The 22,153-nt window shown below is 35.6% G+C and overlaps 1 protein-coding gene across 2 annotated transcripts in view; it reads left to right on the top strand.

Annotated features, from left to right (window-relative positions):
* The window catches only part of NRAP (nebulin related anchoring protein), a 69,791-nt gene that overhangs the window by 12,710 nt on the left and 34,928 nt on the right, over positions 1–22,153 (top strand). For both annotated transcript variants that reach the window (XM_083363766.1, XM_083363765.1), the window contains 14 exons: positions 1,344–1,451; positions 3,419–3,523; positions 3,771–3,878; positions 4,732–4,824; positions 6,020–6,124; positions 7,834–7,950; positions 8,689–8,793; positions 9,482–9,586; positions 10,354–10,458; positions 11,231–11,329; positions 12,247–12,351; positions 13,214–13,321; positions 20,003–20,104; positions 21,599–21,796. In XM_083363766.1, the coding sequence (XP_083219892.1) occupies positions 1,344–1,451; positions 3,419–3,523; positions 3,771–3,878; positions 4,732–4,824; positions 6,020–6,124; positions 7,834–7,950; positions 8,689–8,793; positions 9,482–9,586; positions 10,354–10,458; positions 11,231–11,329; positions 12,247–12,351; positions 13,214–13,321; positions 20,003–20,104; positions 21,599–21,796 (1,563 nt within the window). The remainder of the gene's footprint in view (positions 1–1,343; positions 1,452–3,418; positions 3,524–3,770; positions 3,879–4,731; positions 4,825–6,019; positions 6,125–7,833; positions 7,951–8,688; positions 8,794–9,481; positions 9,587–10,353; positions 10,459–11,230; positions 11,330–12,246; positions 12,352–13,213; positions 13,322–20,002; positions 20,105–21,598; positions 21,797–22,153) is intronic.

Genomic DNA, 22,153 nt, shown 5'->3' with positions numbered 1-22,153 from the left:
ACAACGCAGACACTCGGATCAGCTCCGACCCAGGTCACTGCCCAACCCCCCTCTGCAACCGACTCCGGGTGAGTCTTCACCAGCCGTCACCCCCGGACCTGACGAACTCCTCCAGGACCCTCAACCACCTGTCGAGCCCCACCAAGAAACAACTCCAGCCACGCAACCCGAAGAGAGCAACCCCTGCCCCCGTCGGTCCAGCCGAGCTAGAAGGCCCCCCGCATACCTCGCGGACTTTGAATGGAAGGGAAACTCGCCGTCTGTTAAAGAATCTGTTAACCTTACTGTTTCAAAATGTTCAACTGTTGTTATGCATAACGTACCTGTTCGGGGGGGGGGGAAAGGGGGTGAATTATATCGGGAAAACAAGAGTTTCCAAGCCGCTAAGGAAAAGCCGGCCCGGCCGACATTTGACAGTTGACAGCTGTCAAATGTCGGCCGGGCCGGCTTTTCCTTAGCGGCTTGGAAACTCTTGTTTTCCCGATATAATTCACCCCCTTTCCCCCCCCCCGAACAGGTACGTTATGCATAACGTACCTGTTCGGGGGGGGGGAAAGGGGGTGAATTATATCGGGAAAACAAGAGTTTCCAAGCCGCTAAGGAAAAGCCGGCCCGGCCGACATTTGACAGTTGACAGCTGTCAAATGGCCGCCCGAAGCAACGGCGCACGCGCACAAACCAGCCGGCCGCCATTCCCGTTGACAGCTGTCAAAAGGGCTGCCGGAGGCCAACGCGCACGCGCCGGATTTGACAGTTCCCGGAACTGTCAAATCCGCAGTCTTCAACCTAGTCCTCCAAGTGAGCTAAACGCTCAGCTGGAAGGAATTCCCTGACAGCCGCCGAGCTGTCAAAATACTGTTCATCGATTGGCCGCCCCAGAACGGCGGGAAAAACACTGTTACCTGATTGGTTGTTTGTTTTGACAGTTCCCTATAAAAGCCCGGATTGTTTTGACAGTCAGCTGCCGGGAGCTGAACCGAATAAACCTTTCAAACCTTGCCTACGGTCTCGCGTCTGTCTTTCTAAAGACAATTCACACACATAGTATATACAACTATATCTTGTTACTCTGAGGCTTTGTGTCTGTGCGTTCAAGTCAGCCTTAACTCTCTGCCACTGGACATGTCATGCGGGGGTGGGGGTAGGGGTTGGAAACGTTTTCAGAAATGATTATTCCTCCTTCCTAGGACTAAGAAAGAGTGACTGACCCAAAGGCAAGATTAGAAGTGAAATTCATAGTCCCCTGGTTTTTAACCCAGCGCAAATTGGGATACCAATAAATAAATATCAGAGGAAATAATTTCATGGCCAAGTGTAAATGCATACATATCTGTTTTGTCTAGCTGAAGAATAACCAGGAATATGAGCAGCTGGACAGAAAAGGAAGCTTTCCGATTTCTATGACTCCATCGTATCAGATTGCCAAGAAGGCCACAGAGCTATCCAGTGATGTGAGTTTCTGGAAATGTATTTGAGGAGAGAGAGCAAGAGATTTTATTTATTTATTTATCAAATTTAGGCCATAGATTGTGCTAGGATGGTGGCGGTTGGGATTTTTTAAGAATTAAAGCCAACCCTTTCACTTATAAAGTTGTGTGTCTGTATATATGTGTATATTTACTGTTTGGTTACCCATGTGTTTAAGCCCAATGTCTACGGAGTCTCTGATTGTTGTATGCTGCTAAGAGTCACTTCTCATGACTATATAAATTTTATATAGATTTAAAAACCAAATAAATAAATAACAAATAATAAAACCAAAAATAATAAATAAATAAAATAAATAAATAAATAAATAAATAATAAAAAACCAAATATACCAATATAGCATTTTGATTAATAAATGCATTTATTTTGTGATATGAACAAAAATTAAAATGTTTTAACAGCTGAGGATCAAAGTATTTAAAATTACTATTGTTTAAAAACTGAGTAATGTTAGAAATAATTATTTCCATCCTATAAACTTTTCAGAATTTCCATAAAGTTTTGAAGGTTTTTTTTCCTTAATATTATCAGGCTTCTGCTATATGACTGATTTATATTTATGTATCCATTGTCATGTCCGTGTTTTAAAATGAATACCTTTGGCAATTAATTAGTCTGTAGAGAATAAAATCAGCATAATGGTTTGAGAAATAAGGAGATCTCAGGGTTGATCTCCTCTAGGACTGACCGGTTTGAATGCCTTGCAGTCCGAGGGACTTGCAGGAGTCTTCTCCAGCACCATAGTTCAAAGGCCTCAATTCTTTGGCGCTCAGCCTTTCTTATGGTCCAACTTTCACTGCCATACATTGCAACTGGGAAGACCATAGCCTTGACTATACGCACTTTTGTTGGCAGGGTGATGTCTCTGCTTTTTAGTGTGCTGTCTAGATTTGCCATGGCTTTCCTCCCCAGGAGCAAGCGTCTTTTAATTTCTTGACTGCACTCCCCATCTGCAGTGATCTTGGAGCCCAGGAAAATAAAATCTGTCACTACCTCCATTTCTTCCCCATCTATTTGCCAGGAATTGAGAGGGCCGGATGCCATGATCTTGGTTTTCTTACTGTTAAGTTTCAAATTTATCTTAATTTATAATTGTAATTTATACAGAGCAAATCTTACAGATTATCTTTGCCAAAGAAATATGTTCAGGATTCTGTATATTAATTTAAAAGTGTATTATGGTACAAATATCGATAATTTTTATTTCTTTCAAATTATAAATTGTTCTTACATTAAGTATTCATCTTAATCACTTTTATCTTATTTAAATATCACTCAAGTCTTGTTTGTAGATCTTCTTTCAGACCTTTCTAGAACTTCTTTCGTGTATGTCTGAACAGCCAATAAACAGTTGAGAATAATTCATACAAAATACTGTGTCAAGATAAAGGAATCAGGACATAATTTAAACTCTAATCTGTATCCATTTTGACTGTTACTGTGAGAAAGTGATTAGTACTGATTTATTCCAATTTATTGAGCAAAAAGACAGGGTTCCAAGTTCATGTATTAATGAAATAAGAATAGGTGTAGATATGTCTGTTATATAAATAAAAGAGAAATCAGTATTTTTAATATTTTTTTGACTGGTCCACGAGTAACACTGGTGTATAATAAAATCTTATCCTCAGCTCTCAATGGTAATTTTCAGAATTTCCAATTCTACAGGTAAGAGGTTCTAAAAAAAAGAAAAAGAAAAAAGAAGAGAGAGCATATACTTTGGCGTGAATCAAACCAAGTATAAGCAGACGATATCTCTATAGGTATAGAAGTTGAATAAATAATTTCAGTCCAAACTATAAAACTTTGCAGGAATTGAAACCAAATGAAAATCCACAAGATATTTGTGCCCTTTTCTGTTTAGTAGCAAGAAATAAGATTTTTTTTCTTTATTTGTTTTCAAGAAATGTTGACTTCTTTCCATCCCTAGGTGGGATACAAACTGGGACATAAAGAACAGGTTTCCAAATTCAGCAGTGTTATGGATACTCCAGAAATACTTCATGAAAAAGCCGAGGGGCAGTTCATGGGTGATGTATGTATAAAGAAAAATTATGTGCATGATTTTTACTACTTACTTACTTTTCTATAGCTTATCTTTCTATAGCTATATTGATATATCATGTGACATAATAAAGTGGCTTGTTTAATTTTGCCTCAGTCAATATGTATGTATTGTATTATATGTATTGTTTTGTATATATTAACCTAGGCCATGATTTATATGAACTGGATTTATAGCTCTGTTGCTATAGCTTTACACATTCTTGATTTTTTTTCAGTTTAAATACCCAGAAGATTATGAACAACAAAGAGGGAAAGGAAGCTTTCCTGCTATGATAACACCAGCTTATCAGATTGCTAAAAGAGCCAATGAACTTGCTAGCGATGTAAGTTTTATAAGTCATGAATGTGTCATTCTGTTTATTCTGTTTATAAGATAACATGTTTTTTTTAAAAAATAAGGCATTTTCTGCAGTGAGAAAAATTACAAATATTACAGCTCACTAGATTTGAAAAGGGGAGAGATTAATAGGCAAATGATTGTCCCTTACTATGGTACATTTATGCTAAAAATGAATTTTAGGATGCAAGAGAAGGACAAATTAATCTCAAAATGGTGGACAGGTGGCACTCCCAGATATACGAATTAGGTGTAAATGCTTACATTTAGTCATGTAAGGAATTAAATTCGATCTCCTCATTAGTTTTTTGACTGATGTGAGAACAGTGGACATTGGCTATTCATTTTTTAAAATATGATTTTTGGGAAGCTTTTAGAGAAGGAGATAAACACCAATACAAACTAATATAAATTAAAGGAGGGGAGGGGGAGAAAAGATACAAAGAGAAAGCAAAAAGTTCAAGAAAAGAAAACAATTGAGGAAAAAGAGGAAAGAAAGAAAAAAAGATACAAAGATTTAGTTTTCAATATTTTTAAGCACAATTATATTTTAAGCTCTCTCTTAAATTGTGACTTCTTTCTATAAGCTATCCTGTTTAATCATTAAAGCCATAAACCACAAGTTCATTTTTTTCATTTTTACATAAAACATCCACAAGAGGTTTCCCATTACCAATAAATATACTGTAGATACTGTCTTCTCTATTTTTCTGCAACTTTTTTTTCTTTTCTTGTACATTATTTTTTTATGCTTTGCACATGTATCTAGAAAGTCAATCAGTCTTAAACCTAAAGGAATTTTAGAATAAACTCATTTTTTTTATAATAATTTCTTTCAGGTTAAGTATCACCAAAGATATGAAAAAGAGATTAAGGGAAAAGCAAGTCATTCTGTTGGCACATTAAGAGAAAATGTAGATCAATTTAATCAGGTAACATTCAAATGTATATGCATGTATTCACACTGCTTCTAAAATAGTGGTTTCAGTCCACATATTATGAGTAGTAGTTTCTCTTGTAGTTTAGGACTTTTGATTCCCTTGCAGTAGTGCCCCAAATTTTCTACCTCATGCTGTTTCTGGAAATTGTGAATTTTGGAATAAAATGAAATGGGAGTATGAAGGTTTAGCTAGATGCAAAGACTAGGTAGGTCAGCTGTTAGTAAGAATTTATTAGATAGTAGAAATTTTTATTTTCCTTCATTAATATGGCAAGATAAGAGAAAGATAAGACAAGGACATGATTAATATGTTCTACTTTACTTATTCATTAATATACCTTATTTACTGCATCCCATGGTTCTATAGATTTCTTAGAATTAGTATATGGTATACATGACAAAAAAGGACGCGGTGGCTCAGTGGGTTAGGACGCTGAGCCTGTCGATCAGAAGGTCGGCAGTTTGGCGGGTCGAATCCCGAGTGCCGCGTAGCAGAGTGAGCGCCTGTTACTCGTCCCAGCTTCTGCCAACCTAGCAGTTCGAAAGCACATAAAAGTGCAAGTAGAAAAATAGGGACCACTCCGGTGGGAAGGTAACAGCGTTCCGTGCGCCTTTGGCGTCCAGTCATGCCGGCCACATGACCACGGAGACGTCCTCGGACAAGCGCTGGCTCTTCGGCTTTGAAACGGAGATGAGCACCGGCCCCTAGAGTTGGAAACGACTAGCACGCATGTGCGGGGGAACCTTTACCTTTACCTTATACATGACATATTGCAGTGTTTGGTTTTAGATAAGCAATGTCATGCAAAGAGAAGAAAAAATAAGTAAAGGACAAAAAAAAATTAAAGACAAGAGAAAAAAAATCTAGCTAAATTTATTTCACAATAATACCATTGTGTACCACATTTTTCATTTTGTTTCCATCACATATATCAATTCATACATAGCCTTTAGTGTGATCTACAAATAAATGAATGGATTTAAATGTGGGTTTCTTATGTTCATGTTAGGGATTTAAAAATATATGGGTAAGAATGATGTTTTCAGCCTCTTTCATTATCTGCTCTCTTACATTGTACATTTGATGTTGTAATATGTGGAAGTACTACTTCTTCTTACAAAGGCTAATATTAAAATGAGATATCAAAATCAATAAGTAATTGATCACTGCTGAATATAATCTTCAGGATTATATGGACGAATATGAAGAGCATAGAGGAAAAGGCAGTTTCCCTGCTATGATCACACCAGCATATCTAAATGCTAAGAAGGCAAATGAATTGGCTAGTGATGTAAGTATGAATTTGGATGTCTCAGCTAACATGGGCCAGATCCAAAATGCTTGCTATAGTTTATCTGGTGTCATATTATTTGAACAACTAATGAAAACCTATAAAAAGAACAAGTCCTTGGAGGACATTAGCTGTTTTTTTGTGGTCTACCAAATGACCCTCTGTTTGAGTTCTGATTGAGTAAATACATGCTTTCAGAACTGGAAGCAATACTTTAGTCAGAAATATTTTATTACTATTAAAAGAAGAAATACTCATCTTCTATATTTATCTTTAAATAAACTTTGAATAAACTGTTGGTATTCTAGCACTCATTTTGGAGAAGGTCTGTCTGGGTGGTTGCTAAGAGGCAACACTAACTCATGGCACATAATCAGCTACAGTATTCTAGCACTCAACTAATTGGTAGTAATAGCTACAGTTAGCAGTATAGGATCTGAACAGGTGATTCATGAACTATTTAGCACATGCACATGTCTTGCAATGTTTTCTACTTGTACATAATCAAAAATAAACTGAGATAGTTTATTTACTTTTTCAATGTATGCAATTAATGAAAATTGTATATTTTGCATAAAGAACTGAAGCAGCATTTAATATTATGTAAACTAGTATCTCAAAATAATCCTGTGAAGTATGTTAACATGGGAAATGGCAACTTGTTGACATGGGTTATAGGACTGACTGGGAGCTGAATCCAGAATTTTTTTTACCTCAAGCTTATTATAATGTTTTGGCTTTCAACTGGATAGAACAAATTGTTTTTTATACTGAAGTACATCTGTTCAAATATATTTACAAAGTTTCTTTGATTTATATTTTATTTATTAAATTTGGACACAGACATGGTTTTTGCATGAAGTTTACCTCATGAATGACAAGGTAAACTTCGGTCCTTCCGCCATGACCTGAAGACATGGATGTTCCAACAAGCGGGCCTGGACTGACTATGGTTTTAAATTTGGCTTTTATTGGGTTAAATTGTCACTTATTTATTACATCCATTGTTTAGTTCTTTTTCAAATTTTGTACTTTATGTTTTTTAATTTTCTATTGTTGTGAGCCACCCTGAGTCCTTGGAGAGAAGGGCGGCATATAAATTTAATAAATCTAAATCTAAAAAAGAGTTCTGGAGTTTATGACATTTTTCCCAATGTATTGTTGCTTAGAAATATACAAACAGTGCTTATAGGATGCAACAAGATTCATAGAATAACAAAACTGCAAACATCAGATGTAGCATAATATGCAATCTCAAATGTTGTGATTGATATCGAAGGAAAATTTTAAGAAAAAAGCACCAAATTGTTTTTCTTCTGAAAATAATATATCCTGAAACTGTTGTTTGACACAGAACCTGCTATTTGCTGAAGCAGGTTGTGGAAAATATATATTAACATATTCACCTGCCCACAATTTACCGGTAGTTGATACCACTATGAAGCAGCTATTGTTGTTTGAAAAATAGAAAAAGTAAATCACAAATATTGTATTCAAAAGCAGGTTAATAGTATGTTCAGTTCAACTGTACCTGACTTTGTCTTTTTATATTCTAATTTCTTTTTTACTTGTACATTTATTGAAACAATAGCACCATGGGGTAAATTATAGGGTTCACTAAAATTATTGTCTCATCAATACTTGGCAGATAGCTAAGTAAATGAAAAATATAGTTTACTTGTAGCTGTTATACCACATTTCTTTTTCAGATTAAATACAAGAAGGATTTTTCTCAAATGAAAGGAGCAGCCCATTACCACTGTCTCTCAGCCCAAGACAATCTAGTTCTTAAACAAGCTCAGGATGTGAACAAGCTGTACAGTGAGGTAAAATCATATATCTTAATTGACAGTAAATGTAGAGGAAAAATATTTTTATTTAAATTATTGTTACTTATTTTATTTTTATTATAGTTATTTAAATTTAACTCTATCACTTACAGTGTTAGTTGCTATCTCTAAAACATTGATAACTTCTTTGTAAAACTATCCCTCTTCCATCATCCCTTAATTTTTCTTATAAAAAGTAGCAGTGTTTTTCTTTTACATTAATGCAAGAGAAGCTTCGCTAGAGCAAATAAATTCAGCAAAGTTTTCTGCAGTTGTATGGCGCCCGGATGGCGCCCGACCTCCGCTCCTTCCGGCGCGACCTTAAAACCCATCTCTTTAAGGAAGCGGGCCTGGCCTGATGGGATGGGGTGGGTTTGTTATTATGACTTTAATTTTAAATTTGTACTATGGGCATTGTTTAATCATGTTTTAATAATTTTAACTTTTGTATCTGTCTTTTACGTATTGCCCTGTTAACCGCCCCGAGTCTCTTGAGAGAAGGGCGGTATATAAATTAAATAAATAAATAAATAAATAAATAAAGTGATGGAAAATAGGTTTGGGCATTATTGTCAGAGTATAACGGCTAAACCGTTGTCCTCAGTTGTGTTCCCCTTTTTCATCTGCAAAAATGGTACTGACATATGGATGATATATGAACATTTCCCCCCCATCTGTCTGTCTGTCTATCATCTTACATATATCTTTTTATTCTTGTTAATTCTAATTTTTAAGGTTGAGTACAAGAAGGATATGGAGAACAGTAAAGGCCACAGTATTAACTACTGTGAGACGCCTCAATTCAGGAATGTTAGCAAGATCTCAAAATACACCAGTGATGTAAGTCTGAGTTATTTGTGTGCACTTCTGTGAAAGCTTAACTTAGGTACTGTTGAAATCAGAGTTTCTATATAGGTGACTTCCAGAAAATACAAATAGCTTAGATCAAACAATACAAAGTCATTGCAAAAGAGATTGTATATAAATTAATCACTAATCCAATAATTTCTGTTAATTTTAATATGAATTATCTTCATCTGTTAAGTTTGTTTAGAGCTTCAATTATCAAGTAGCCTTGGCTATCAATTTTGAGTTCTAAACTAAAGAGCAAAATATAAGCCAAACATCAGATTATAACCCAATAATATTTTGTTATCAATTTTTAAGTAACAGCAATTGAATTTGGATATTATATGTCTTATGATTAGAAAGGGTCATAATAGCAGTGTTGTAGTATGCATCTGGGAAAACATGATATCCTATTAAAAATAATCTGTATTGAAAGTTGTAAAGCAGTATGGTTAAATTGGATTCCACTATTTTGTTCTTTCATAAATAAGTTGATGTTTTCTAACTACAATGGCACCTAAATAAAATGATAATGTAGAGTCATCTTTTGAAATAACAATACAGCTGCACACTATCAGTTCTGATATTGTTTTAAATTCTCTGTTAAGTCTTTGCTTCTTTGTTGCAAGGGAGAAGTAATAATATTTATATGTGAGAGGTGTTTTGTCTTTATGTTCAGCTGAAATATAAAGAACATTACCAGAACCAGAAAGGTCATTATGAAGGAGTTGGCATGGACCGGCGCACACTGCATGCCATGAAGGTTGGAAGTTTGGCAAGCAATGTAAGCTGTTTAAATCAGATTGCCTTTAATTATTTTCTGTATATCATTTCAAAACGATATCTAGTCTTTGCTTCCTGAAATGAGGGAGAGCCACAGTTTTAATTATTTCTTAAGAGTTGCAGGAAGGGCTGTATATATTTCTGTACTGTTCAAAGGACATATTAAAAATTAATTTTGCATAAGCATATATCATGCCAGTAAACATGTACTGTATTTTGGATCACTAGAGGAAACAATAGTTTTCCCCCCATTTATGTGGCAGATGGTTCAATTCCTCTTAGAATGTAATTTGTTAATTGACATGTTATAAGCCTTGGAACTAGGCATTAAAATAATTGAATTTAGTTTTCAAAGAAGGGTCATCCTCTTTGTTCCCCATGCTTATAAAAGTTTAGTTCATAAACTGCTGCTTCTGCTACCTGTTTTTTGATACTGCTGCATTTAAGAACAATTGTACTTTATCCAATATTTATGGTATTCAGTGAGATGACATTTCTTACTTATATCTCTTGAAGCATATTATTTACAAATGTACAAGACACTAAAGAACCATGACACTATATCTGATAGTGGCATATATGCACAGCTGAAGAAGATTCAGCATTTAAACTTTGCAAATAATTTCCTTTCTTTGACATGGACCATCCTGATCTTGCTTTGTTGGTTAGGTTTAATAGTAATATTAATATTCCTTTTCCCCTTGTCTTATAACTACTAAAAATGATAGCTTTAAAAAGGTAATTGTTTTTGTGGTCCTTGTGTTCCAGATAGTCTATAAATCTGATTACACACATGATGATGCTAACTACAATTACCCAGTGACCCTGACACCCTCCTATCAGACAACAAGGAAGCTGGATCCTCTGAAAGATGTAAATAGTCTCCTCAGTTCTCTCATTACGTTTGCTTGACATGATATTATCTGCATCATTTTTTTCACATGTTTTATCAAGCTGTGGAATAATCAAACAAAAGTCAGAATGAGTTAGTCCAAGAAAGACAGATTCCTATACATCTAAGCAGGGTAGATATGGATTTTAAAGACACAGCCTTATGACTCAGGGCTTAAATGATACCTGGTGAAACTCTATATAGCTAAATTTCATGCTTTCAGATGCTATTGAGCTGCCGCATGCCTTTTCCCCTCAAAGCACTGACTCCTATTACAGGCACAAGCTGAAGGCTGCCCTTCTTTTCATCAGGTCATTCTGTTGACTTCCATTGCTTAGAGATATATTCTTATTTTTTTCCAGAAATCAGAGCCCATGAATAAACATATCTGGAATTACACTGGATTTCTAGGTGATCTGCTGAAGCAAGAATGTCTTATCAAATTAAAAATAATGCATTGGATGTGCATTGCTTAAACCATGTTAAGAGTTTTAGATGTTTTGTGGATGACGTGGTTTAAATATAAGTCCCATACTATTAAAAAAAAAGTCTATAAATGAACTATTTTTGAATGATATACAATTTGCAGCTTAGTAAGGAAGTAATTAATCAAGGGTGGGGGTAAATAATGATTAAGATCTGATAAAAATACTAATTATACCCTGCATTGTGATCTGAAGGTCTTTGGATGAGATAAGCATTTGTAAGTTTGAAAGTATGTGTAATCTGAATGTTTGCTTGTTTTAATTTTAGGCAAACTACAGGCAAAACATAGATAAATTGAAATATAGCTCTGTTACATGTACACCTCAGATCCTTCAAGCAAAAATCAATGCCCAGCAACTTAGTGAAGTAAGTTCTATTATGATTGTCAAATAGTCATCCCAAAACAGAGCAACTTTGCGCAGGCAAACAGATATTTATTCCTGGAAAGGAATAATACAACATTTATCAAAGGCAACACTGTCTACTTGAGCACACAGTTCTGATAGAAAGGTGCTTTTGCCAGCTCCCTTTGGCCATTGGAATGGCTTTTCATTTTGGTTCTAACAGAAATGAGAAGAATTAGCAGGCTCAGTGTGTCCTTCTGGGCCATTGTGTGAGGTGAGCTAAAAGAGACAATAGCAGTGGTAATAGTGATGAGGAAGAACAATTCACAGAAGACAACTAACCCTTAGAGTATATGGACTCAAAGTATATTTTGTTTGATGAGGGGTGTGAAACAGATTTCTGTGGCTTGTTTGACATACATAATCAAAATAAATCCAAGATAATCAAAATAAATCTAGAGCCATGGTGGTTAGGATGCAGTATTGCAGGCTAAGTGCCCACAGTTAGGAATTCAATCCCGACTGGCACAAGGTTAACTCAACCTTCCATCCTTCTGAAGTCAGTAAAATGATGCCTGTTGGGGGAAGGGACAATATGTTGACATTTGTAAACTGCTCAGAGAGCGCTGTAAAGTGCTATGGAACAGTATATAGTTAAGTTTAAGTGATATTGATATTGCTATATACAGTAATAACTGAAAAACCATAGACTACAGTGACACATATGCTTCAGAGAAATATGCAATAGTTAATCTTTATCATTTATATTTTATTTTGCATTCAAACATTTCAGTGACAAGTTGCTATATTACAGGATAACATAAGAGGGTTCCCCACCCTTTCTTAAGACCAAGCATAACTTCACAATAATTGTTAGCATCATATTATAATCCTGAATAATTACAAATCTTTTAAGTACATGTTTTTGATCTCTGCCAGCTGAACTATCGAGCCAATTATCAGAAAAACAAATCACATTATACTTTGCCTCAAGATGTACCAGAGCTAGTGAAGGCGAAAGCCAATGCAGAATTATACAGTGAGGTAAGATTTTTTCCTATTCTAGTGTAGATATTGGTTTAACTTGCAGTGCTTTTGTGTAAAAAAAAAAAAGGTGCCGGAACTCACACATGTCATACAACCCGCCTTGCCTACCCTACAAGCACATTGATTTGTGCTTTAAATTGTAAGCCGCCCTGAGTCTTCGGAGAAGGGCGGGATATAAATGGGATTTTTTAAAAAAAAGGTTCCATCCAAAAAAGGTGCCGGAACTCCATTCTGGGTGTTCAATGACAAAAAAAGCCCTGGGTTTAAGACTAGTGAATGTAACACAGCAATTCAGGTGGTTAACAACTTTCCTGCAACCTGCTGCATGAAAGAGAGAAAAGGTAGGCCTTGGAGAAAGAGAAAGGAGGGGATATCAGGGTTTTGTTTTTAGTTTTGTACTACTTTGTTTCAGCCACCCCACCATGGAGCTTTGCAGATGCTTGTATGCATTTTTACTGTAGTTGTTAAGGGAATAACCATGGTCATTAAGTGAATCTAGTGTGCCCAATTGACTTTGCTTTTAGGAAGACAACTGGAAATGTTGCAAATCATGATTACATGACTGCAAGATGCTGCAACCTTCGTAGGTGTGAGCCAGTTGCAAGCACCAAATTGTGATTTCATGACTGCAGAGGTGGTACAATTGTTGTAATTTTGAAGATGGGGAGTAAGTCACTTTTTCCTGAGGCCATCATAACTTTCATTAGACAAATGGTCATAAGTAGATTGCTACCTGGTTTGCTATGTTTATATATATATGTGTGTTTGTGTGTGTGTGTGTGTGTGTGTGTGTGTTTGTGTGCGTGTATGGCTTATTTTTATTAATAATATATAATGTGCAACCATATTTTCTTCCTAGATTAAATATAAAAAAGACTGGCAAAAAAGCAGGGGCCGCAACGTTGAAATGAAGTTAGACGCCAGGTCTTTCCTTGCTGCCAAAGCTTCAGGAGATCTTGCCAGTGAAGTAGGTTCTATACGTTTTTGAAGGATTTATCAATTGTAAAAATCAGCATACTTTATATAAATGAAAATAAGTTGTTTTATAAATTCAGTATGAATTGTATTTGAAAATAATATGCCATAAACGATGATACTCTATATTAGATACTTTGTCCTTTTCCATAATAATCTTTGCATTTTAGATACTTTCTGGAGTGTCCAGAAAGTAAAACAGAAATTTTGAAAAGTACTTTTCAGGGCTTAAAAATTAAACATGCATGTAGATAAAAACAGGCAAAATCTTTTTTTTTTTTTTTTTAAAAATTTTTATTTTTCCAAGAAAAAAATATAATTGTTATAATGGAAAACCAATTTTATACACCTCATCTATGCTCAATTTCTTTTTTTTTTTTTTTAAATTTTTATTAAATTTATTATTTAAAAACATTGGACACAGTACCAGCGAGCTGACAAACCTTTTTGTCTACAATGTTTAAATATATATATATATACATGTATATATGTACATCAAAAATACACTTAAATACACTTAGATTACAAATCGGTGAAATACCACAATATTTAAAACAGTGAGCTAGTCTGTAAAACCTAATAGAGACCTTTCTTTTTATCCATCCAAAGATACAATTTGTTCCAAATTCTATAATAGTCTGATTGATCTTTATTCTTTAATTCCAAAGTTAATCTGTCCATTTCAGCGCAATCCCAAATTTTCCTAATAACCTCTTTTTGTCCTGGGATCTCATTCTTTTTCCATTTTTGCGCAAATGATATTCTAGCTGCTGTGATAATATGGATCGTTAAGTATAGCACGTCTTTAGGATATTTCTCTTTCGTGATTCCCAACAAGAAAAGTTCTGGACTAAACTCCAGATCTTGTTTCAATATTTCTTTCAGCCAAATCCAAATCATTCTCCAAAATTTTTGTGTTTTACTGCAAGACCACCACGTGTGGAAGTATGTGCCTATCTCTTCAGAACACTTCCAACATTTGGGAGATACTGTTGTGTACATTTTTGCTAAGCGGGCTGGGGGGAGATGCCATCGGTAAAACATTTTAAATAAATTTTCTTTATACGATGAGGCCAGTGTTATCCTTTTATTCCTATCCCAAATTGTTTGCCAAGTATCTAGGTCGATGTTATGTCCTAAATTGTTAGCCCAGATCAACATGGGGTCTTTCACTTGCTCTTCAAACAACTTATATCCCAAAAGTAATTTATAAAAATTCCTTATTTGTTTAGAGTCCGGTCCCAATAATATTTTGTCCAATGCTGTTTCAGAGGTATATATCCCCCATTCATTTTTATCCTTCCTAAATCTCGATTGGATTTGTAAGTAGGCCCACCAATCGAGTTTTATACCTTGTAATTCTAGTTCATTCCTAAGTTTCAATTCCCCCTCCTCATTCAGAATATCCTTGTATGAGATTATGTTACCCAAATCAAACAGATTTGGGTAAACTATCGCTTCAAGGGTGGATAGCCAGACCGGTATTTTGGTGTAATTGTGAGATCTAATTTTTTTCCAAGTATTGAGTAGCGCTTGCCTGATCCGGTGTCTTTGAAAATGCGAGAAAAGACCTTGTTTCTCCGTCCATAGGAAAGCATGCCAGCCATATTGCAAATCGTGACCCTCTAAAGTTAATAGTCTTCTATTTCTCAAGATTACCCATTCTCTAATCCAGCTCAGGGCCGCGGCGTGGTAATATAATTCCCAGTCTGGCAATCCAAAACCCCCATTTTCCTTCGTGTCTTGTAAATATTTCAATTTAATTCTTGGTTTTTTCCCCTGCCAAATAAAATTTAGTGATAATTTATCCAAATTTCGAAAAAATTTAGAGTCGAGTTGAATTGGGATATTCTGAAACAGAAACAGGATTTTAGGCAGAATATTCATCTTAATGACAGCGATTCTTCCCAATAATGAGAGTTTTAGGTTTCCCCATCTTTCCAGGTCACCTTTTATTTGATTCACTACACTATCATAATTATCCTTTTTGAGTGAAGTGCATCTAGCCGTAATGTTAATCCCTAAATATTTTATTTTCTTGACTATTTCTATATCCGTGATTTCGGCCAGATTACCTTTTTGTTTATTGGTCATATTTTTAACAATCATCTTGGTCTTATTTCTATTTATTCGCAGTCCAGCAACCTCACCATATTTAGATAATTCTTCCAATAGCTTTGGTCCCGTCTGACATGGATCCTCCATAATAAAAACTAGATCGTCCGCGAAAGCTTGCAATTTAAAGGTTTCCTTTTTAAATGGTTAATCCTTTTATCTTTGGGTCGTTTCTTATAGTTCTCGTTAATACTTCAAGAGTCAATATAAACAGCAACGGTGATAAGGGGCAGCCTTGCCGTGTTCCCTTTTGAATTTGAAACTTGCTAGATGCTTCCCCATTAATAATTATTTTTGCTTCCTGATTGTCATAAATTGCCCTAATTATATTTATAAATTTTTCACCCATATTCATAAAGCTAAGCTGTTGGCACAAAAAAGACCATTTAACATTGTCAAATGCCTTTTGGGCGTCTAAGAAAAGTAATGCCATCTGTTGTTCGCTATGTAATTCATAGTACTCCAATGTATCTAATATTATTCTAATGTTGTGCTTAGTGTGTCTCTTAGCGAGAAAACCATTTTGATCTGCGTGTATGAAATCATTCAGAAATCGTTTCAATCGTTCCGCTATAATTGATGTAAATATCTTGTAGTCCGAGTTAAGAAGTGATATGGGTCTGTAATTTTGGATTAATGTATGGTCTGTGTTATCTTTCGGAATAAGGGTTATGTTTGCCTCTAGCCAAGATTTAGGCGTCCTTGCGCCTTCTAATACTGCGTTAAATACCTCCACTAGGGGTTGAGCTAGGATATTTTGTAATTCTTTATAAATCTCTGATGGAAGACCGTCGGGTCCCGATGCTCTATTATTCTTTTGTGCATTAATAGCTTTTATCACCTCAGATAGTCGAATTTCCTCGTTTAACATATTTCTGGTATCTTCTGTGACCTTAGGTAGTTTGGCTCTTTGAAAATATTCCTCCATTTTCTCCACACTTGCCTGGCTATCTTCTTTATATAAACGTTCATAAAATTCCTGGGCTATAATTTTTTTTTTTCCTCCTGGTGGAATATTCTCCCTTCCTCATCTCGTAGTTCGTGAATCCAGTTTTTCCCCTTTTGTTTTCCCAATTTGTATGCGAGCCACCGGCCCGGTTTATTTGCATTTTCAAAAAAATTTTGTTTCGTGTTTCTCAATTGTTGTGCCAATTTCTCTTTGTCTAGAATGTTAAGTTTGTGTTTAATCAGATCCATAGATTGCTTGATATTCTCTTTTTGTGGATCTTGTTGGAGTGTAACTTCTAAGCTCTTATATTCCTCTTCTAATCTTTCCCGTTGTTGTCTTTTCCCCTTATTTTTATATACCATATATGCCCTCGCTACCCCTCTCATCACAGCCTTAGCTGTATCCCAATTGTTTTGTACTGAGGTGTCTATAGCTTTATTTTCCTTAAAGAAAAAACTTAGTTCTCTCTCCATCTTAGATTTGAATTCGTCTTCTTTTAAAATTGCTCTTTGAAGCGTCCATCTGGATATTTTTTGGAACCTTTCCAGATAAGTTTAATAGGATTGTGATCTGCCCAAGTACCTGTCGCTATATGTACCTCATCTATTTCTGAACTAATTTCTTTCGTCATCCACACCATGTCTATTCTAGACCATGAGTTATGTCGATTGGAGTAATATGTATATTGTCTAGCCTTACGATTTCTTTCCCTCCAGACATCTTGGATATTTAGTTCCTCAGCCAAGTTAAGAAAAGATCTCGGTAGAGTTCTTCTCTTCTTTTTCCTAAGCGTCTTTCCCATATAATCCAAATTTATATCTAGGATAGCATTAAAATCTCCTATTAAACAAATCTCCTCATAATCAATGCTACATATCTTATTGTGAAGTGTTTTGAAAAATTGTTCTTGGTTATGGTTTGGGGCATATATCTCTACCATCATGACCTTCCTGTGATTTATTATAACCTCGACTATCAGTATTCTACCCTCTTTATCGTTATAAATTAGTTTTGCAGTCAATTTTGGGTTTACATATAGTGCCACTCCTCTCTTTTTCTTGTGTCGGTCTAAGGAAACGAATAGGTTCCCTATTCTTGGTTGTACTAACAAATATTTTTGTTGTTCCTTTATATGGACTTCTTGTATTGCCACGATATCCAATTGTTGGTGAATAAGCCTATTAAAAAATTTCCGCCTTTTCACTGGCGAATTCAATCCATTAATATTCACAGACATAATACTACACTCACCTCCCTTCATCTTACTTATTTCTGGTTTTTGTGGATCTCGTGATTCGGGGCTCTCTCTCTTCCTTGTCTCTAGTTCCATGTTTCTCTGTTAACTCACCGGATTTGTTCCTTCTATCCTCTGTAGCTAAGATCTTCCCATCCATTGCCACACGTATTGTATCTCTTTCTCTTACCTCCCTTCCATCTTGATCTTCTAAATCTACTTCCTCTTGGCTATGGAAGTGGCGTTTGTAAAAATCTTCTGCCTTCTCTATCGTGTCCAGTCTATGCCTTCTATCCTGCCACGTAACAAGAATACCCTCTGGAGTTAGCCATCTAAAGTTTACATTTTCTCTTATTAGTTTGGATGTTAAGAATTGATAGCCGCGTCTCAGATCCCTCATCCTTTTAGGTATCTGTTTAAGGATGGTGATTGGTTGGCCCCGAAATTCTAATGGTTCCTCTCTAGATCTATGCAGAAGCTCATCCCGAATTGATTTTTTAACTAACCTTACATGTACTTCTTTTGGGAGGTTGTGCCTTCTCGCATAATTAGTTTGGACCCTGTATGTTTCATCAATTTCCGCCAGCATTTCCTCCTTCCCTACACCGAGTGCCTTTGCCATCAGTTCTGCCATCATGACCAACAGATCTTCCCCTCTTTTTTCTTGAACGTTCTGAAAGCGTAGATAATGAGCAGCCTTTTCTGCTTCCAGAAAAATGACTGTTGTTTCTAATTCCTTATTAGCCTGAAGGAGTGTTTCATTTAAATCATCTACTCTCTTTTCCTCTTTTTCCATTCTAGCTTCCATATCTTGAAGTCTTTGTTCATTTTTGACTAATTGCTGTTGAATCCCTTCAAATTTATCATCTATCGCTTGGATTTTCCCCTTTAATTCACCAGTGTCGTTTCTTATTTGGCCTATTTCTCTCTTCATCTCCTCGTGATTTTTGGCCATTGCCTCGTGTAGGTTTTGCAAAAGGGCATGTAAATCTTTAAAGGAATTCGAGTTAGATCTTTCCCTTTGCAGCATATCCTCTATAGATTTCTGATTGGAGGGACTTGAGGACATCCCCTGTCCCTGTGCTGCTGCCTTTTTGCCAGCGCTAGGCTTAGTTGCTCCCGAGATACTTGTCATGTTTCCCCAATTTTAACAGCGTTTTATCAATGTATAATACCCTGAGTCTTATATAAACCTTTTAACTCTATGACAAAAGATATATAAAACAGTTACCACCAGATACTTATTACCAACTAAGCAATTTATATAATAAAATTCTATAGTATGAATATAATCAAAGTCACGTTCTTCTTCTTTTCCCCCCCCCCCGTTTCCGGCGCAGAAATTGGCACCTTTTCCGTCTTCCTCTGCTGTCAAAGACCAGTAGGTGTCCCACTAAACAAACCTCCAGTTACTAAATTGCTATATCAAATGGCCGCCCGTGACAAGTAGAGTAGAATTTCAAAAGTTTCAAAAGTTCACAAATTCAAAATTTACCAGGATAGACCAGACTAGACCAAGCTGATCGCTTTCCACGCCCGACAATCCAGAGTTCAGTCTCTAAGGCTCCAAAGCTCAGACTTTGACTTGTTGTAGCTTTTCTCCAGCTAGAATACAGTCATATAGTCTTCGGCTTTCTTTCCCTTGCTGTTTTTGCCAAACGCCTCCCTCAAGACTTCTATCGCCGCTTATTCCCTCTCCGTGAGGCTCCCACTTCGAACCAGTACCTCTTTCACAAGCGCTTCCTATTTAATATTCGGATACACTCTCCGTCAGCTCCGCTCTACCGTTGTCCCGCTGCTTACGTGCTAGCTCCGTCCCTCTGTCAGATCTTCATGTCGGCCATTACTGGCCTCCTTCTCCCCGGTTCGCTCGCATCAGACTTTCTCCGGATCTTCAACACGAACTGCCGCTCATGAAGGTTCTCCGGGCAAAATCTTAATGGACCAAAACATATGTTTAATTCATTTCAAAGTATTTCAGACATTTATTTAGTTATTTAGATTTAGTACTGTTTTTAAGTATAAATGTTCACAGATCTTTTTAATCTCAGGTATATATTTTGGGTTTTGCAACTGTTCTCACAAAATGCCCGGTTATGTACAGCCAGTTAGAAAGTACCTTAAAAAGCAAAATGTGAACTTCTGAGCTGAAAAATCAGAAGAGATTTTTTTTTAAAAAAATAGTTGCCTTTCCTCTTTTCAGGTAAGGATTCAGGTAAAGAGGTCATTGTGCAACGAGTTTTTAAAGAAAAAAAATCACAGTATTAGGTAGTTACTCTGTCAATTATTCAGCCTTACTTTTAAATGCCAGGAAGTTTATATCTAGGGGTTACAGTGTTATTATTCTATAATAATTGCTTATTTTCTCTATAAAGATTAAATACAAAGAAGACTATGAGAAAATGAAAGGAAAAGCTTTATCAACAAAAGATTCAAGACTTCTGCACTCTATGCAAGTAGCCAAAATAAATAGTGAGGTAAATTTCCTTTCATATCCACTTTTATTATTTCTTTAGGACATACAGATCCCAGTGGTTGCATGCTTACAGTAAAAATCAGTATTTCTTCTCATCAGACTTCTTTATCTAAGCAAGACAATAGTGGTTAGCAGTGCTTTTTTTGTAAAAGAAAAAGGTGCCGGAACTCACACATGTCATACAACCCACCTTGCCTACCCTACAAGGTTCCATCCAAAAAAGGTGCCGGAACTCCGTTCTGAGCGTTCTATGAGAAAAAAAGCCCTGGTGGTTAGGGATTAAAAGCTTAAACCCTGTAGAGATTGGAGACAAAATAGCAATAATGATCAAATCATGTTTATTACATTAGAACATGCCACAGGCTCACATGATTCATTTCCTATTCTCGTGTAATTTCTTTTCATTGACATTTGTTCTATCACTAGATATGTCAATCATGTTTAACGCTAAGCAAAGTTAGCAAATGTATAATTCAAATTCTTCAAGATTAGAATAAATCCATATGTGCAATATTTCTGGTTTGGGGAAGATAAAAGATCTCCTTATATTATTATAACTGGTAATGTAACTTATTACCAGTTTCAGATCTTAGTTCAAAGAAACTTGTATTGAAACTTTGATTCAAAATAGGTTATTAAGGTTATTATTTTGGTATAAGATGCATTAAATCATTGAATTTTTGCCAGTCTAAATCTGCATGAGATTATCTGTTCATTTGGTTGAAATATGCAAAAGTGGGACCTCAAGCACATCCAGAGGCCAGATATTTCTCTTCTTTAGCACACTGGATTATATCAAGTGATGTAGTTTTGCAAGAGAGAAATCCTGAACTACCACTTGCTGTTATCCACATCTACTCAGAAGGAAGGAAGATCATCTTTTCCTTTTCATAAGAAGAATAAAATTTTCATTTTTTTCTCTCAGAGGTTAAAAACTGAAAAACAAATGGGATTACATTTTATGCCCTTTTAAATAATGGCATGAGGGCTTAATCAGAATGCTGATTCTTGAAGTTATCTCAGGTACTGATTCTTTGGTCTTTGCTTGACCCCTAGAAGAAATGGGGTCACAGCACAGTCCCAAGAAAAGTTATGGCATGCTTGTGGCACTCTGAGCTGTATTTGATATGCTGGTTAAAGTTTTTCCAAATGAAAACCAACATTTGCCTGACTTCTGCAGCCAAAGAATAAAGCATGAATTACTCCAAATGTAGTAACAAAAATAATTCTTTGAAAATAATTATTAACTTCAGTTAAGTGTTAGCAAAATTTTGTAAGCCATTATAAAACTTAAAGAAAATGTCACAATGCTAGCAAAGAAATTTAGTCTTTCAACTCTTAATCAGATAAGCAAAACTGTGCAGAGATTTGAGGGAACTGAAAGTTGTTGTTTTTAATCTAGTTATTGTGTGGCAAAGGTAACTCTTAATTCAAGTTTGGTGTTTCATCAGTCTGTTTTAATTTTTGGTAAGGCAATATGTTGACATTTCTGCAGATTGCATATAAAAAAGACTTTGAGAAGAATAAAGCACATTTCCATTTACCACTGGATATGATAAATCTGAAACATGCAAAGAAAGCCCAGGCTCTGGCTAGTGATGTTGACTATAGGAAGAAAATACATGAATATACAGCAGTTCCAGAAGACCTAAAGACACAGTGGGCCAAAAAGGCTCATGGGCTACAAAGTGAGGTAGGATAAAAGGCATTTCTTTTATTAGTTTAAAAAAGCTTATAAGAATAATTATGAGATTAGAATCTATTGGTTATTGTTTGGTCTATTAAATCTGGGTTGCAAAAAATCCAGATAATAACTAGATGTCAAAATTAACTTTTTGTCTGCTATCTATTGATCATCCAGAGTTTTATAGTTCAGATGGTACAGCCCAGGTATTGTCATTTCACAGGCTACAAGTTAAGACGGCAGACCAATCCACATGGAATTACATATGCACTGTAAAAATAAAATATATTTAATTCAATAAAAATTATTAAATTAATATATTTATTGTCACAGAAGAATATTTTGTTGAGCTGAACTCTTGTAGTA

This window comes from Vipera ursinii (genome assembly GCF_947247035.1).
Source record: "Vipera ursinii genome assembly, chromosome: 5".
Taxonomy (NCBI): Eukaryota; Metazoa; Chordata; class Lepidosauria; order Squamata; family Viperidae; genus Vipera; species Vipera ursinii.
The sequence above is the reverse complement of the archived record's forward strand: the minus strand, read 5'-3'. Positions and strand labels throughout refer to the sequence as shown.